Raw genomic sequence first — 18,286 nt, forward strand, 5'->3', positions numbered from 1 at the left:
TTGTAGGTAGATAAATTTGAAATTTGAGACTTTCATTCAAATTATAAATTAGATTCGATTAATGTTCCATAAAATTTTAAAAACCAAACAAAATTTTTTATTCATTTTATTTATTTTTTTGAAAAATGATTTAATACTTTCGAAAGTTGATTATTTTTATGATAAAATTTTGCAATTCTTGATTCTCTGCATCGTTCAGATTGGTTTTAGAAACATTTTTTACTCAGTTGAAAAAGCAAACAATAATCATCATTATTAAACAAAAATTTGCGTGAAAATTATACTGGGTGTACAAAAAGTGACTAGTGAGTGAGCAAATTTACTACTTAGGTAAACATGGTGTATTTATTGTTTTTGCGTGCGTATTTAATCTTCGTTTTAGATTTTCAAACATTTTCAAAGGAAGTACTTACACATGAGTGGGTAAATTTATTGAGATGAAATAAATACGAATATGTAATGTCATCGCTACTTTCGTACCTGTCAGAGGGAGGAAGGAAATGATATGGTGACTAGGGTGACTCATACTATTTTAAAGTAATAAGATTTTATATGGAAATAATTCCTTATTTTTTGATTCTCCCTAAATTCGAAAAAAGTGGTGCCAGGAGCTTTCAAGTTTAAAAAACCAAAAAAATTCACCACATTGAAATTTTTATGTTTTTTCATGATAATTCTTAAATGTAATCCAGTTTTTTTTTTTAAATCTTCCCTCGTCCCTCGAGCTATTTTCGTTCCCTCATAAAAGGCTTCTCAAAACTTGAGAAAATTCAAACAGTGGAAATAAATCAAAATCAGCGAACATTTAAAAAAAATTCTAATTCTGTGTTGGAATTTTTCAAAAAAAAACCTTTTTGAGAAAAAAGCTTCTTCGGCTCCTAAAATAGTATTGGACCTCTTGAATAAAGCCCCTCAGAGTGGGAGAAACTTATGACGTATGCTAGAATTTCTTGAAAATTTTATTTGTATTTCTTCCTAGTACGCTCTTCCAAATGATACCCAAAAAACCTCCCTTGGTCCTCCGTCAGGAAAAATAAAAAAATGCAGCAAATCAAAGAGATACTTCTTTTCAATTTTCAATTTCTACTATGCAACATTTCTTCTACGTAAGAATCCCCTCTTCCAAAAAAAGCAAGTTTTAGAAAATTTTTTGAATTGGACAATCAAAAAATCATGCAAAAAAATCATATACCTAACAAAATTTTAGGTGTCCAATAGTGCATTTTTCAATTTTTGGGGAATTTTCAAAGACCAAATTTTGGCTAAAAATGAGAAACAAAATCAAAATTATACCAAGTTGACCCAAATGATTGTTACACTATTTTTGATACTCCCTCCCCCTCTCAATCGATTGGAAACGGTTTTGAACCGTTTTGAGCAGTCTTCGAAACTCTAGTAAATTTTTGAAAGATGCAATTTGCATAAAATTTTACGCAGTGCAGTTTGAAAAGCAAAATTTGCTTTACATTCTGATTTCAACATGTTGAGTTGATTGCGAAATTCAATCGAGACTTCGGGATGGAACCTTTTGGAAACTAGGTATAACCAAAAAAAACACAATTATTTGCAATTTCTAGTAAAAAAGCGAGACTGTTTGCTATTTTTGGCAGTAAGCGTGACTTTGGATAATTTTATAAAAAGGGAGAGAGCTTTATAGTAATTTTTGGCGTGAATGCGAAATTTTTTAACAATTTTAAGCAAAAAGTAGAGACTTTTTCGCAGTTAAAATTGGACAGAATGTTTCAGTGAAGTTTTTTTCAGTGGTACTCGGTTATGTTTGAATTTTCAGTTTGATTATGCCTGCACTTTCCAGACACCCTGTGTTGTTAAATGTTAGTTATCTGCATCTATGAACTCTAGCTCCGTCTTTAAAATGAGAAGACTTGCAATAAAATTTGACGAAGTGGTCTGATCCAAGTACTATTTATCTGTATACTTTATTTCAAAAAATTTATCCCACAAACTGTTCCGAAAGGCATTCTCAAAGGTCACAATCAAAAGAAAAAAGTCTCCACGCGAAAACCCCTCATCACCCGCAGCAGGTAAATCATGATACAGGTATAACAATGGGAATTTTCCTGACTACCATACCTAGCAGTTCAATAACGCGTTAATAAAATAACGGGAAAGCCATCAGAGAGAAGGAAAAAGTAATATAGCAAATAACACCGAATCGCCTTTAGCATCATTGCCATTTTGGGATATTCTCGGAGAGTTTGGTTTATATCAACCATTTGGCCAACAAGGCAGCGTGTTGTTTTCCCAAAACCTTATTACAAACTCGGCCCACTTACAATGCGAATGTAGCTAGCTAGCTAGCTAGCTATACCTATTATTTGTACAATTTACTCCAAAAAAGCACACAAACCTATACAAAAGAGGCGAATAGCGAAATACGCTCGGTGTTTGTGGAGTTGTATTCTCGATGGCAAACATACCCAAGAACAATAGTGCTAAATAAGCGAATGAAATAACTTGACTGCGCGGTTATTATTTTTACATTTCAGTTACTCAAAGTATTTCACTTTACGTCGAGTTTCCTTTTAGACGAATAGGCTTTTCGAGAGAGGTTTTGTTATGTTGAGGTCGTCCAAATGAGCCGTCTCGGGATCATATTTCACATTGTTTTCATATTCGTAGTTTTTTTTTTTTTTTCGTTGATTTTCGTGACCCTACATCTTGTCTCTTTTATTAAAATGGTGTAAATTAATTCCTGATTTTGATGGGGAAATCGTGTTGAAAAACATCAAAAAACTGACTGAAACGAAATGAAGTACAGAAATGACGTAAATTAAAAAGAAGGGAGAAAAACTTGGAAAAATTTGATAAGTTTTTGATTACCTATCCCAAGGAAAGTTTTAAATCATGGATGTGTTTTTTGTTCAAATTAAATCAAAATACATATTTGGAATTCCAAATAAACAAAAAGGCCTGGAAAAATACCAGAAGCTGTTTTTAAAATTTTGACATAAGTGCTTAATTTTAGCAAATTTATCAATTTTTCCCCAAGTTCAGACTTGATATCTAAAAGTCTGCTTTAATGTAAATAGAAATTCCAGAAATTGATCGTTTTTCAATGTTTTAAATAGTCTGACATTGTGTCAAAATTCATGGAAATTTCTTACAAGTTTTCAAAGTAAAACAACATACCTACTTATTGTACGTAAATAACTCAATGCTTAGATAGGTACTACAAGTTTTCAAAAGCCAGCTTTGTAGGATCGATCAACTTTGATTAAATTATGAACGATAAAATGTAGTAATTATACTTTATTCGACTTTTGCTGCATTTTAAAGTTGATTAAAACCCTTATAAAACTACATATTATATAGAGTAGGTATCTCAGACAGTTTGTGGACTTTGAATTTTGCAATTGACAAGCTCGTTTTGGAACAGGAGAAAGGCCTGAGGTTTTGAAAAATCCAATATTGGTATAGATGAAAAAATGGATTCGTTTGCAAAAAAAAAAAAAAAAAAAAAAAAATGAAAATAGCTATAAGGGATTAAATTGTTTATCTTTAAAGTTTTCAAAACTTTACACAGACTTTCAGTTTGACTAAATGTGTGCGTTGTTAACTTTTTTTTTGGGGGTAATGAGTCAAGTAAATGAGTAAAATTATTTTTATCAGCTTTGTAAAATGAATGCATTAAATTTTAATAATGTTATATCTAACCTTCTCCATCATCATGTTTAAGCATCGTTTGATATTATTCAACTGATTCCTACTCATAGATTTTGACGAGAAAATTAAAGGCTGACTTGTTGTACACCATAACTTACCAAATCACCTATCTTTCGTTTTTATTTCCTTCTTTAAACAAAAACCTATTTGTTTAGAATAAGTCCCGAACATTTTTTTTTTTTTTTTGAAAATTCATCGCACATTTTTATTAACAGTTGAAATTTTCAATTCCAGATCCTTACGAGTTCAACAGCGACATTTCCTAAAAACATCAATGGATTCGGTAGATTCTACCCGTCGTTCGAGAAGCAACTTCAGCCCCAAGATGCTGAGTCCAAAAATGCAACGTTCAATTCGTGTCAACGACAGTCAGCTAGTCATGCTGTCGGAAAGGGCTCACTTCGACCATTCTCGAGCCGGATACCTTCACAAAAGAACTGCGGATAGTAATAAGTGGCAGCTAAGGTGGTTCGTTTTGTACCAGGTGAGTGAAAAATTTTCTCATCATATAATCGTTTTACGCGCTTCAAAAATTACGAGATCGACGGTGTAATTTTCATCGCTAGATGCACCTGTTATACGAGTAGTATACTCGACTCGTACAGTACCTACAGCTTTCTAGACTCAGGAATAAATTACCATTAGCTTCTTTATACTTAGTCGTAAAACTATTTTACGAGGTTTCCATTTTCTGATTTAAGAGGTTGTTGAAATACACTAAAAAGTATCTTTTAGTATCTTTTTAAAAAAGATATCACATGGTTAAATAATGTAAGAGAGCGCGCGCAGATGAAAAAAATTAGGTAAGTACTTACCTAGAAAATGTTCGTCGAAGCTTCCGTGTTCGTAGTTTTGCCCTTTTTTGTGTAAATAACTTATTACATGGGTTTTCTTCAGTTTTGCTATTTTTGTGTTGTCGAAAAACACCCAGTTTTCGTGAATTTTGATATTGGTACCTGCTAGGGTGGGCTATCTTTGACTTTTTTTTTTTGGAAAATTGGTGGAGAGGAGGCTTTGAAGACTGAACTTTTTTTGGGGACGATGATTGACTATAGCATATCATTTAAGAAATAAGAACGCCGTTTTCAAAATTTTTTCATTTTTTAAACGTTTTTTTATTGTAAGTTACAACTTTTGAATGTTTTTTTTTCTGTACCTGAGTCATGCAAAACACTTGGAAAAGGAAAAGTGCAAACTGGTTTCTTATTTCCAAATGTACATAATTATGATCAATTGATCACAAAAAAAATTTTCATCGGTTTTTGATTTTCAAAGTAAATTTTAAAATTTGAAACCTCGGAAGAAAAGTGGTGCCTCAAATCAGACATCTGGAATTTTTTCTGTAGTCTTTTGAGACCCTTCCCCACATTTTTAAATCGAATCACCCTCCAATTTGTCAAAAAAAAAAAGCGAAGAAAACCTTTGCATTATATTTTGGACACCTTAATGGAAATTTCAAAAAAATTAATTCAAATATTGAGTTTCCCTGTATGGAGTGTCCAAGATTCAAGATATACTTTTAGGCTACGTTCTTACGACCAAAACAAGACATAATGAGTCTACAATTTCATTCGCTGTTTGTCGTTTTCCACTTGATGTCATTTGAACCCGAATGACTAAACATTACAGAATGTTTGCCTACTACACCGCTAGAAGGGGCAGTATAATTGAGTATTTAAATTCGCACTGCATCACGTAATTCTTGTAGCATGCTTCTGATTTGTCACTTCCAACCCAACAACAAAAAATTATGTCTCCTGTGAATTTTGTCAACATTTTTCCACCTTTTTTTTTTCGCCGATTCGTCCTAATGAAGTTTATTTATTCATTTTTTTTGCTACATACTAACTTATTTTCTCATTCAAGACTACAATTCTTCCAGCCAATGTACTTTAAATGATTTCAGAAAAAAAGTTTAAGGGTGGAGGGAAGGGTAAAGGGGAGGCAATTTGCGTTTTGAATGAGAATAAAAATATTGTAATGCATAGTGCATATTACAATTGAGCCCGAATGAAAAAAATTACGGGTGACAAAGAGATGAAATGAGAAACTTGTTTTTCTCGTTGAAAAAACATCCAAAAATATACACCACAACACAAAATTTTCGATGTTGAATTTCATTTTTCGATTTTTGGCGAATTTTTGAAAATCCAAGTGGTTTATATTCTGTGAAAAAATATCAAAATTTGTTGAAATTGAAATCTGGATTGTGTCTCATCTTCGATTTCTCGAATCTCGACTGGAAATAGTTTCAAGTCCCTTTGAAACCTACGATAGATTTTTAGATTACTTATACCAACAGTTTTGGAAAAATTGTCGTAGAAAAAAATCGAAATGAAATTCAGCGTCTTTACAGTACAGAAAAATATAAAAATCTGCTGAAGGTTCTGAAAAGGCTCAAACTCACAACAAATTGATTTGAAAGGTCGAAAATAAGATATGATCCAATAAATTTCAGCTTTTTATCTTAGTTTTATTAAATTTTGATTTCTCCTAACCATAAAAATTCAGTCAATTTTGAGTTTTTTAATACTCACCAAAAATTAAATTCAGCGACTAAAATTTATTTCGGTGGTGTATTTTTGTGTGTTTTTTTTACATGTTTTTGATACATTCAAAAATTGTCCACTGATTGGCATACTTTTTTTGGTGTGAGGGGGGAGGGCTGGCTATGAAAAAAAAGTGACTTATAGCAGAACGAAGTGCTCTGAAAAATACTTTTTTTGATTTGGTTGCTTATATTGAAAGTGGGTTCAAAAATGTTGAGAATGAGAAATCAAAATTAAAATCAAAATTTTTTGCACAATTTACTCTTTTTTTTGAAATGCTGGTTTAAAATCACTTTTTTGGTTACACTTTGATAGAGTGAGAGGGGTGGAAATTATTTTAATTCCTATTTACGTATTTAAGCCAATAATTATTCCCTAGGGAAGGAATAATTACCTTGCGGTGGATAGCTCATATACATAATAGGAGAGGTTTCAGTAAAATACCCTCTACTCTATACATAATGTTCTTCATAAGTACAAAATTAATACATACTCACGATGACTACTGATTATGTGATTTATTAGTACAGTGGAGTCTCGATAACTCGAAGCTGAAGGGAGAAAGAGTTCACTTTGAGTTTTCGGAGTTTGAGTTATGGAAGTTTGTTTTTGGTATATTTTGAGTTAGCGAAATTTGAATTAGATCAATGTTTTTTTTTACCATGGAGTGAAATAGAAACACGTATTATACCCGTGTACATATTTGAGTGAAACGTACATGTTTATGGACATAAAGGTACATAAGTAACTAGATGATGAGTTTGTAAAAGAGGTTTACATCAATGAGATTTGCATTTACAAGTTTTTTCAACAAGATATTCGAGTTATAGAGGCAAAATGTTACCAACGTTCGACTTACAGAGGTTGTTTCTATATTTTTCAAAAATTGTACTTTGAGTTATCGGAGGTTTTGGACTTTTTACTTCGAGTTAAAGAAGTGAATTTTACATTGAGTCTTATGGGGAGTTGAAGGGAAACAGACTTTGCTTCCAGTTACTGGAGTTTTCGAGTTAACAGAGTTTGAGTTATCGAGACTACACTATATTCAAGAATAACGCAAAAAATACACTTTCAAGGTTAGTCAATATAAAATAAGTATGAGTTTATTTTATAATGGATAAAAGCTCTGGCTGATATCTTACAACTCGCGTTACTAACTGAATCGGTCAGTACGGAAACGTAACAAGTCACATTTTTGAAAAAAATTTTTTTTGCGGAAATGGGGGTTTCAAAGTACGGCGGATCGACTGGTGATGTCAGATTTCCGCAAAACTGCAGGGAAAGTGGTATTTGGGCGCAGAAAAAGGGCGGATCCGCATTTATGACTTTTTTGTAAAATGTTTTAAATTCCTTGAAAAATAACTAACATTTTTGAGAAGACCATTTTTTGAAATTTAAGTTAATCTCTGAACTGAAAAATGATGAAAAAATTAACAACTTCGGCAAAAAGTCTTACAACTCAAGGGGTTTTTGGTCAATTTAAACGAGATAGCAGTCTAAATGATGTACATACTTAGATGTAGAATCAAGCCCCATTCGTGCCCGAGAAATTTCAAAAGAAATTTTGTCGATTGAGTGCAGAAAGGGTCTAAGTCCCATTTGTTTAGGCAGCAACAGCACCGGCGCACGTGAATATTTTTTTTTGGAAACTGCGCTAAAAGTTGTGTCTTGGGGTCCTCTTTCAATGACCTTAAGCATGTTTACTAAAATTTTTTGATTTTTGAATGAATCAGTTTTTTGTTATTCCTGAAAAACGCAAAAATGGACTTATCCCCTTTCTGTACTGACCGATTCAACTATAGAATAATCATAATAATAATGATAAGTGTAAGCTTATTAATTATTAATTAGCGATGAAGTAATATTATGTTAATGGAAATCGAAGCAATTACTTACTAATGACACTGTATGCTTTTTCTGCCTCTTTCACGGGTGTCCCCAATAATAGACAACGTTGACAGAAATGTAATACACGAAGTACCTTTTCGACGAGACATATTCTCCAATGGCCGGCAGGATCGGAGAATATGCAATGTACTGTGATAATTAGACATAATTAGAATAAAATCACGTTGTCAGCACAAATTATCCACCTAACAAAGTGGGCTAAGACAGGAAACAGGGGCGGAGTTGACAGAGAACCAGCCATCGCGAATCGCTGAAACTAAGTGAAGTTGCTGGTTAGAGATCCGATGCAGGAGCCTTAACATACTTCCAGTACATAGGGATACATTAATTTAACCATCTCTAAGGTGATGAAGGCATATTTCCTCATATCAACTTACTTACCTACTTTCCGAGGGAGAACCTCAAAATATTGAGAAAATTAAAAAATGTATACGAGTAAGTACCAAGTAGAAGTAATCACTACCTACAAATTTTCAGCTGAATAGTCGGATTTTTTTTGCAGAATAAGCACAGAAATTCCCATTTTAAAAAATTGGTAAATTCATGAGATCAGGAATTTTGCGATTAGATTCCTGGAATTTTCACCACGGGCATTCCTTTAGGGTTCTCTGGCTTGAAGGGGAAAATATGATCCAACATTATACATATGAGCATTGAGCTCAAATAACTGTAAGGTTCCTTGGTTACCTAACAGTCTTCGTTAAGCACAAATGTTAATTTGTTTTCTTTTATTTTTGTCAACATCAAAAGTACACATAGCTACGACATTCGATGACGAAAAATTACGCGTGAATTCTCGACGAATTCAATTCGTAAATTAGTAATTTAACGACGGCGACCTTATACGACAACAGAACGGAATAGGTATTATTTTAGAAAATATCCGAACCACATAAATCGATTAGAAAAGCACCAACTGTTCGAGCGAATTGATTTAAAATTCGGCGCATTTTTTTTTATTTTTTCTTTTTATAGTAAATAAGACGTTAATTCGAGCGAATTAAGAGGCTATAATTTCGATGAAAGAAAACTTTTCGAAACAAACTCAGACAGCCGAAACAAGATGAGATGTAGGTTTTTTGCTCCACGAAGTATTATATTCACGAGAATAAATCGACGATGAGAAAAATGTAATAAATTACGTTTTAAATACTGTGGCGCGAATAAATCTGCATATTCGCGGTGACCGTTATTAAATTAATTTAGATTTCGGATCATGAAACCGTCGTCGCTATAGTTTGAAAAGATGAGAAAAGAGATCAATATATGCTAAAGTTATTTTCTTTACGTTGAACGGCGTATATTATTCGGCTCGCGTATGAAACAGTTAAAATGCGGAGAATTATTTTTCATAAAAACGTCGAAAATACTTATAGCTCGTGCCAGGGTATAGCGTGAAGAAGAAAAAAAAACGTCTCGAAAGAGAGAGAGAAACGACATACGAATATTTTCTATACAGAAGCGCCAAAATGGTATATTTTTGGTATAGAATTTGAAATTCTAATACATAAGTTGGTTTCTCTCAGTATAACGTTTTCTAGAAAAAGGCGACACAAGAAGCAGTCAACAATACACAACTTTTTCGATATATCGAAATTTCACTCCGTAGCAATCATTCCGGTCAACAGAAGCAAATCGAACGAAAAATTGAGTCGTCCAAAGCAGCGTATCGCAGATAGAATAGAAGCCAGAATGCACGAGTAAAATATGTAATTTGAGTCTACAGCTATATACAATCTACCGCAAAATCGGCTCGAAGAATAAAATATCAAATGAAAGCAATTCTCCCTCGGCGCGAAAATAATACGGCCGAATAAATTACTACAAAAACCAGGCGTTCGCGTTCGTTTTAATCTTGGTCATTTGTAGCTTTATCTAATATCATCCCGTACCCAGAATTAATAAAAGGATAATAACCTGGAAATTTCGCTAAGAACGAAAAGAAAAGAAAGATTCTCTCTAGAGAATCGTTGCTTCTTCGTAAGAACGCGCAACAGGTTCGCTTTTCTTGTGTCTTGTCCAAGAGGAAAGACAACATTGGAAATTTTTATCAAACTGCAAATACTTAAAAAAAATACTCGTACCATTCGCATTTTATACCTACTTTAAAGATCACTATTTGTTCTACGGTTTCTAACTAAGCACATCTTGGCACATGTAAAAAGTAAAAATAACCAACTATAAAATTCTTCTCCTAGAAAAAAAAAAGGAATGAAAAGAAGAAAAGACTGTCGTTGTATCGATACATTGGTCACACATAGAAAAAAAAAGGATATAAAGAAAGCTAACGAGCTAGAGCAGCAACCAAGTTAAATTAAGTTACACGGTGTGATATTTACAAAGAAAATAAAAATCTTTTTCAGGGTTTCTTTAGTTTGCCAAATTTCTAGCTTCTCGTTTTCAACGTGGCAACTTTTCGTTAATTGATGAAGGTATAAAATTTCCATGTTACACTCGAGAAAGGAAAGTCTTATATAAAACCGTGACTTTTATTCGATTTACTAAATTACAGCAAAACATTATCCTCTATATACTTACTATAACGATGGCGGAAGAAAAAAAAAACAAGCGAGGTTTTTAAAACAAAACATACCATCGCGTTGGCAAATTAGGGATTAAGAAGGATACAGGCAAAATATTACTGCCGAAAACTATTAGGTATAAAATAAAAACTCCAAGTAGGTATATATAGGTAAAAATGGGTTATAAGAAAAACACACCTTGCGAGAGGTAAAATACCTTCTTAAATAATTAATCATCTTGTCCTACGTGAGTTTCAAAACATTAAGTGACCTAGTTAGAGAGAAATGGCAAGAGAAAGAGAGATACGGAAAGTGAGATTTAATCACTGTACGTCGAGTATATCGTCCGAATACCTTCTTTACCTACCTTATGCCGAGAAAATTGACGTGTTTTTTTTCACGAATACGAATGACCTGGCTAACTTACAGGTCTCATTCTCTTCAAATGACAAAGTTACTTATACTCGTACTTACCCGAGTTGTGTATACAAATAAATGTCTCCCGATGGTCGCCAATAATTCATCAAACCACGGTAAATTATTGTTTTCGAAAAATTCGACGTTGTAGTATATCGAAGATGTATGGTTACAAATTGCTGAGATTTGTGGAAAACCAAAGGAAAACTAGCAGCGTCTCGTTTACTACGCAACAAATAGTATAACAAGCTTGTAGAACCTCCCATTCGACAAATTACACACTGAAATTTTTCAAACCTAGATGATCGTGTGAGAGAATTTTGTACACCTTTGACCTTTGTAATGATGCTGTTCTGATCTGGATGGCTCGTTCGATTCTGAAACGAACATTTTCGTCATTTTATGCGCTAAAGCGAAAGGAGGCTAAACGCATTTTAAATTTGGTGCCAGTGAAGATCGCTGAAATTGCCTTGGGTCGATTTAGTGATGGATATGCAGTCCTAGATAGAGTAAGCTAAAGCTAGAGGGACAAAATTATACTTTGAAATTTCAAAAATCAGAAGCAAACGTGGATACGTCAACTTCTCATTTGAGAAAATTTCGTTTTGAAAATTTTTTTGGAAGAAACTTGTGTGATGATACGAAATTATCAATCGGGAGGGCGGAGGACTATTTCATGGAGGAAAATTTACGAAAAAATTCTGTTTTTAAACAACTCACTTTCGACCTCAATTTTTAAAAAAATACCTACTTGCTTCTGAGGAGGGAACTGGGGTGAAAAATTTTCAAGAGACCTTCATTTTTTCGCCCCAGGCTCACATTGGCACTCGGCGGCACTGTCCAGCGATTCTAGGTGGTTACCACGAGATTCCAGAAGTACCAGTTCAAAAATGAATTTTTCACCAATTAGTCAAATTCAAGAACATGTGAAAAACTGTAAATTCAAATTTTCCAATAAAATATATTTATGATCTGTAGTTTTTCAACGCTATATTTTGTGGGCTATTTTTTCAAAACAATGGCTGAAAATCCTGAAATGTTCGATTGAAGAGCCCCAAATTCTTTTGAATTTTCTAAATTATCTTTTTTCCAGTTCATATCCCAACTACCGACGCGACGCATTTTGAGGTGCACTTTTGATATGAGCAAAACAATTATATTTTTTCTCATTTTTTGATTTTTTTTTTTGAAAAATTTGTGTTTCCAAAAAAAAATTTTTTTCGTACTCATGTTAAAATTGGATTTTCGGACGTGATTGCAATTCAAATTCGACTAGAAATCAGGTCAAGTATTCACCAATAAAGTTTTTCATCAGCTTATGCAATTTTTGGACAGTTTTGCAAAATTTTAAACCTAACCGCACAGGACCCTAAATTTTCCATTTAGGGTGTTAAAATTCTGTCCTTACTGAGTAAAATGTTGAATTCCAGGAGAAAAATGAGAATTTTCATGGTCGGTGGAGGAGGGGGGGGGGAGAAAATGTAATTTTGAAAGTGTATCTAACTACTCCTTTCAATTCGACTAGTTTGGAACAAAAAATTATCAAAAAGATGAAAATTTGCTGTAACAGCAATTTTTCAAAATTATTTGAATTTTCGTAAGTTCGATAAACATCTAAAAATGAACTTGACCTTGATATAGGGGGGACTAGCTGAACTACTGTGGTATAGTGGAGACAAGAGTGACTACTATGGGGGTTAAATTTAGAAATATTCCTTAGGCGGGGAATATTTGCCAATACCTGGATAGCTCAGACGGGCGTAGTTTGACTAATCTGCCCTATACATTATTATGTGTAAACACATGTAATAAATACGAATCTAATTTACTTATGACCTGTATTTACACTTTTATACATAAATTCATCGAATACTCCAATAGTTAATAATTTTGACAGAGAGTAAGAAACCGGATGAATTTAAACAAGAGAATGACCTTCACATATATACGAGATGTGGGTCATTATAAATGAAACAATAATCCTAATTATAAAATTTTACCCTATGAGACATGACAAATAGGATAGGAGAAATTACACACATGAAAATATATACACGAGAATAATCACATAAAGTTTACGCGAAAAGCACATGATTTTGGTCACCATAGGGTTCGACACCTTGGTCTACACCTCTATGGGAAAAAAGGCTTAATAATAAACGAAGTAGGTGCAAGCACCACTTACTTGGACTGTACACGTTTTCCATCTCTTCTAAAGCCAACCTAATACTTAATGGCATCGATGGAACTTAACTAAAAGAGGCGCTTGTATCACTTTGCGTAATGAGGATATGCCCGGGTGCATTCCTCAATCACCAAACAGGTACACTTGTTATTAATCGATGGAAGATCGATTAATCTATTTTTATTAAAAGAAATTAACCATGCGCGAGATGGCGTTAAACGAAAAAGAGCCATACCATGGCCTCCCCTAATTGGGGGCTCGTCCATGGTATTATTGTGTTAGCACTGACTTAAGAACCGACTATCGCGAATATCCGAACCCAAGAAAGAACTGAGCTTTGTTCACGAAAATCAGTATTATAAAAGGAGCGTAAGATGGTCAATTTCCCACCCCCAAAAGTGGTGGACCAATCACGCACTTGCTAAGTACATTTACTTACACATAAATTGTAGAATTTATGTGACTTTCCTTATTTATGCCCAAAATCCCTATCTCGGGCTATAAATGTCAAAGGCGCCGCGAACCCTTTAATAGAAGGGTGCGCAGCCCTATATGCGCGAGTACATCGCAACCGTATATGTACTTAGCCTATTTCTAAAGTATTTCAGACGTTACCAATATTTTCAATATAAGGGGTTCATAATGTAAGCACTACCTTTGGCAGTGGGGGCAATCCGCCCCCTCACAACCTAGCCTTTAAATTTTTGGTTGTGAGGGTTTTGAGATCTGCTGTTTTGATCTAACTTAGTTTTATGGATTTTTTCATTCAAAGTTTATTAGATCGAGTGGTTCCCTTTGTTAGTAGTAGTTTTCCAAACTATAATTAGGTGTGAAAAAATTCGTCATTGTGTTCAATTGTTTTTTCTTTATAATTTTGATTGAAAATAAAAAAAATACTTTGTGTACAATTTTTCCAATTTTTTTTGAAAATTTTCCTGTAAAAAATTCGACTTTGTTAATTAGGGTATCCATTCTTCTGGAAAGCCGGGAAAAGTAAGGAAATTTAGTCGGTCTAAAAATATCAGAGAATTTTGTAATTTTCACAAAAAATCCCTGGAATTTTGAAAAAACAATCAATTTTCTTTTCTTTTTCAATATCAAGATGGAATTTTCGTTTAAAAAATTGAGTTTTAAATCCAAAAATAAAATTATCACAAAAAAAATCGTTTTTATGCCTCTCGAAGTAAAAATTTTCAAAAGCTTTCGCCCTCGCTTGGGCATGTTCTGTTTTTTTTTTCAAAATCAACTTCGTTTAAAAAAACATTCAATTCTAAAATTTTAAAAACCAAAAAATAAACTCGTTTTTTGGCATCTTGAAGTAAACATTTTCAAAATCTCACTACTCCGTCAGTTTGAAAAGAAACTTATGAAAAAAAATTATCCCACCTCCCCCCTCACAACCTCTTTAAATTGAAGTATGCGGGGCGTCTCAAAATTAAGTTTCGTCATTTTTTTCTCCGGAACTACTGGTCCAAACTGGATGAAATTTTGGGGATATTTAAGTTTTGAGTTGCTGGTTACACTGTAATTTTTTCAAGTCCGTATGTTGGAGTGATCGCGTGCAATTGGTTCTCAAACATGGAGGTACACTTTTAAACCCATGTTGGCTCAAAGTACCCTTACGAGATACGTTATCCAACGTCTACCGGAAAAATTTGGTTCAAATTCACGTGGAAATGTGTCTAGTCTATAGACCTAACGTCGTGAATGTCCAAATGGTGCGTTGATGAAAGAAATATTCCTCGAGCGCATCGCATATATCTTGAGTGTTGTCAAATGACATGAGATTGTCGTTGAGGCGGCCTTTTCACGACAAATGACGAATTTTCTGAAGCGTAGGTTCAGTGTGACAATTCTTCCAATGATTTCCTCCATAAACGCATCATTTGGCCATTCACGATGTTAAGTCTACACATTAGACGCATTTCCTCGTGAATTTGAACCAAATTTTTGCTGGTAGACGTTGGATAACGTATCTCGTAAGGGTACTTTGAGCCAACATGGGTTTAAAAGCGTACCTCCATGTTTGAGAACCAATTGCACGCGATCACTCCAACATACGGACTTGAAAAAATTACAGTGTAATTAGCAACTCAAAACTTAGATATCCCCAAAATTTCATCCAGTTTGGTCCAGTAGTTCCGGAGAAAAAAAAATGACGAAACTTACTTTTGAGACGCCCCGTATAAAACATGGGACAAAATTATCTGGGAAATGTAGAAAAGTTAGGGAAAATGACTTTCCGAAAATAAAGGACACCCTGTTAATTTTTTGTGTGCGCGGAGGGGGGGGGGTCGAGTGGACAGTTTTTTGAAAATTTTGTTGAAAAAAGGTAGTGAAAAAGTAGTGATTTTTTCAAAAAAATTCTGTTAGATACCATGAAACATTGTACTTGTATGTTTTAGGAAAAAATTTTGTTGCAGAGAAAATTGATTTTCAAAGTACATAGGTACGAGTATTTTAACATTTTTCGAAAAATACGTTAAATTGCACGAAAATAATCAGCTGCTGAAAAACATGTGAAATTTTGTATGTTTTGTTTTAGTGAAGGGGAGGGAGATTTTTGTTGTTTCAAGATACCTATCCTACTGTAGAAATAGTACATAGGTACATAATTATTGTTCTGATGAAATTGATTCTAAGATGGTTGAAAAAAGTAAATTACCAAACACTGAAACATACCTACTGAATCATTCAGCGTCATTTTTTGAAACCTTCTCATCTCGGCGACAATTTTACGAAGCGCGGGAGTGCCCTCCCCCACATCCCGCAACATTCATCGTATATAAGAATCTAAACTTTTCTGCTTTTATTTTCGATCATTTCGGTTATTAGCCGGAGGCGTGACACGAACGTAATAAAATAGAGATATGGAAGCTGTTGGTTTTCGGTATTATCTCATTATGGAGCCATCTTTACATGAGTTCTTTTCAAATTAAGGACCCAGCTTCGTGTATAACTTCGCTAAGAAGGGTTTTTTTCCTCCTATTCTGCCGCAATGAAGCGACGAGCTACAGGGTTTTATATTTTGTTAGGAGAAAATTATGAATAAATCTCATTTAGAAAGGAAAAAAATTAAGCTTCTTATTTCAACGTGAATGGCATAAAAAGTTACAAACTCGGTTACAAAATAGGCCGACATAGCATAGAGAGTAGGCAACGATGCCTACATTTTTGTTCGTACATTTCAAATGGAATAAGACGAGAGTACCTACTATGCGATGCGGTGAAAAGAAACGCGTTAAAAAAAAATTAAATTACAACACTCATCCGATGATTTCTATGGTTAAAATACGACGAATGTTCTCGCGTGGCAACTTTTAATCTTATTAATCTCCCTAGCGACTGAAGTTCTGCGAACGTTTTTATTAAAAAAACAACATCCGATACCATTGTCGTATATTTTAAAAATGAAATCCATTGTTAATCTTTAATCGATCCATAGTAGGTACTTTAGCAATTAAAAATCACGTAACATTTTACGTTACGATGGTACAAATATATACAGCAAAAATCGATTCGTTTTAACCAATTTGTTTTTCAACTTTTTCCAAACAAAATGAATGCTTAATGATTTTTTTTTTATTCTCGTACGTATACCACATACTCGTAATTTCACTTCATCGTTTGTTGCTGGAGTCGAATTTCATTCTAAATAATGGTTTTCACTCTGTGTGTGTATTCGATTCGTGTGCGCTAAATTTCGGTTTATCCTGCGGTTTCGTTTTCTTTCTTTTGCTCGAGTAAATGAAACTTGTGCTCGGAGAGCTTTTAGGTAACTTATACCTACAGCCGAAGTATGTATTAAAATGAGATTTGTTAGATTCGCCATATTAAACCGCAGCGTAGGTACCCGTCAAGTCTGCAAAATTTTAATAATTTTGTTATAAAGCGTTAAACTTATATAACACGGCGCGTTTGTGTGACAAGATAGCTTGGCTTTCGTACAATACCTACCTGTATAGTTATTATACGTCCCACTATCTAAAACGAATTTCACCTCAGCAACCATCATCAAACAAAAATATAGCAATAAGATTACCCTCCTCGTTTGTCTCCTCCACTCACCCCACACATACCTACACATACGATACGTAGACAATTTTCTCGCAGGATCTCGTATACGAGTAGGTATATACGTAAGAAAAACCTTCATCACTTACGCATCAATTTTTGTGCTGCTTTGGAACATTTGTACCTAAAAATCGACCCGTTAATGTCGGTTGCGCATTTCAAAAAACGGATTTTTGTCAACGTTATGACATATGTAAGTGTAGCCAAGCGAATAAGCTTGCAAAAAATATATATATAAATGTACTTATCGAAAATTGATTTGACGTTGTGAAATTACTGACTCGTTCTGCTAAATTCGAAACAACTCGCCTGGCTTGCGGGTTATCTCCTCAAATAACTGCATGGTCCGGTCGTGGAAATAAAACTGAAAACGTTGAAGTACTTTTACCATCAACGAATTACGTCGTTCGTAAAAAATAATTAAGAGCGTAAAATTCCTCCAGGATTGCCGGTTTTACTCGCTGTAAACCGAAGATTTAACCTGTTCTTTCCTTTCGTGTATCGTGTTTTCTCAAAGCGACGCGACGTCTCATGGGAGCTGGAGTCATTTGAGAGCCGAATGGAAAAACTAACGAAATGATTCGAATGGAATGGAGGAAAGAAAAGTCACAAATTATATGACGATGGTATTTATGGCGAAATAAGCGAAGGATATTACGATCACAGAACCCAGATGATGACCAATGAAATTTAAAGACGAAAAAAATTGTATTCCAGTTGTTAAAGGTTCTTTTTGCGCTTTCAGTTTCCCAGTTGAATGAAATAGTAGGTAAATTATAGCCATGTAATTTGGTTTTCTGGTCACAGAGTATGAAGGGGAGACTTTACGAGATCTTTAGTTTTGATTTTTTGAGGTTGCATAACTCTTTGCAGATAGCACTTTTTGATTATTTGAATTTTTCACTAAAATGGTCAAAAAATCATTTTCGATGTGTTTGCGTAGAAAT

At 33.9% G+C, this 18,286-nt stretch overlaps 1 protein-coding gene across 9 annotated transcripts in view; it reads left to right on the top strand.

Annotated features, from left to right (window-relative positions):
• The window catches only part of LOC135846510 (ras-specific guanine nucleotide-releasing factor 2-like), a 131,857-nt gene that overhangs the window by 709 nt on the left and 112,862 nt on the right, over window positions 1–18,286 (top strand). For all 9 annotated transcript variants that reach the window (XM_065365629.1, XM_065365635.1, XM_065365632.1 and 6 more), the window contains exon 2: window positions 3,919–4,168. In XM_065365629.1, coding sequence (XP_065221701.1) covers window positions 3,959–4,168 — 210 coding nt within the window. In that variant the 5' untranslated portion in view covers window positions 3,919–3,958. The remainder of the gene's footprint in view (window positions 1–3,918; window positions 4,169–18,286) is intronic.

The sequence above is a fragment of the Planococcus citri genome, chromosome 5 (genome assembly GCF_950023065.1).
Source record: "Planococcus citri chromosome 5, ihPlaCitr1.1, whole genome shotgun sequence".
Lineage (NCBI taxonomy): Eukaryota > Metazoa > Arthropoda > Insecta > Hemiptera > Pseudococcidae > Planococcus > Planococcus citri.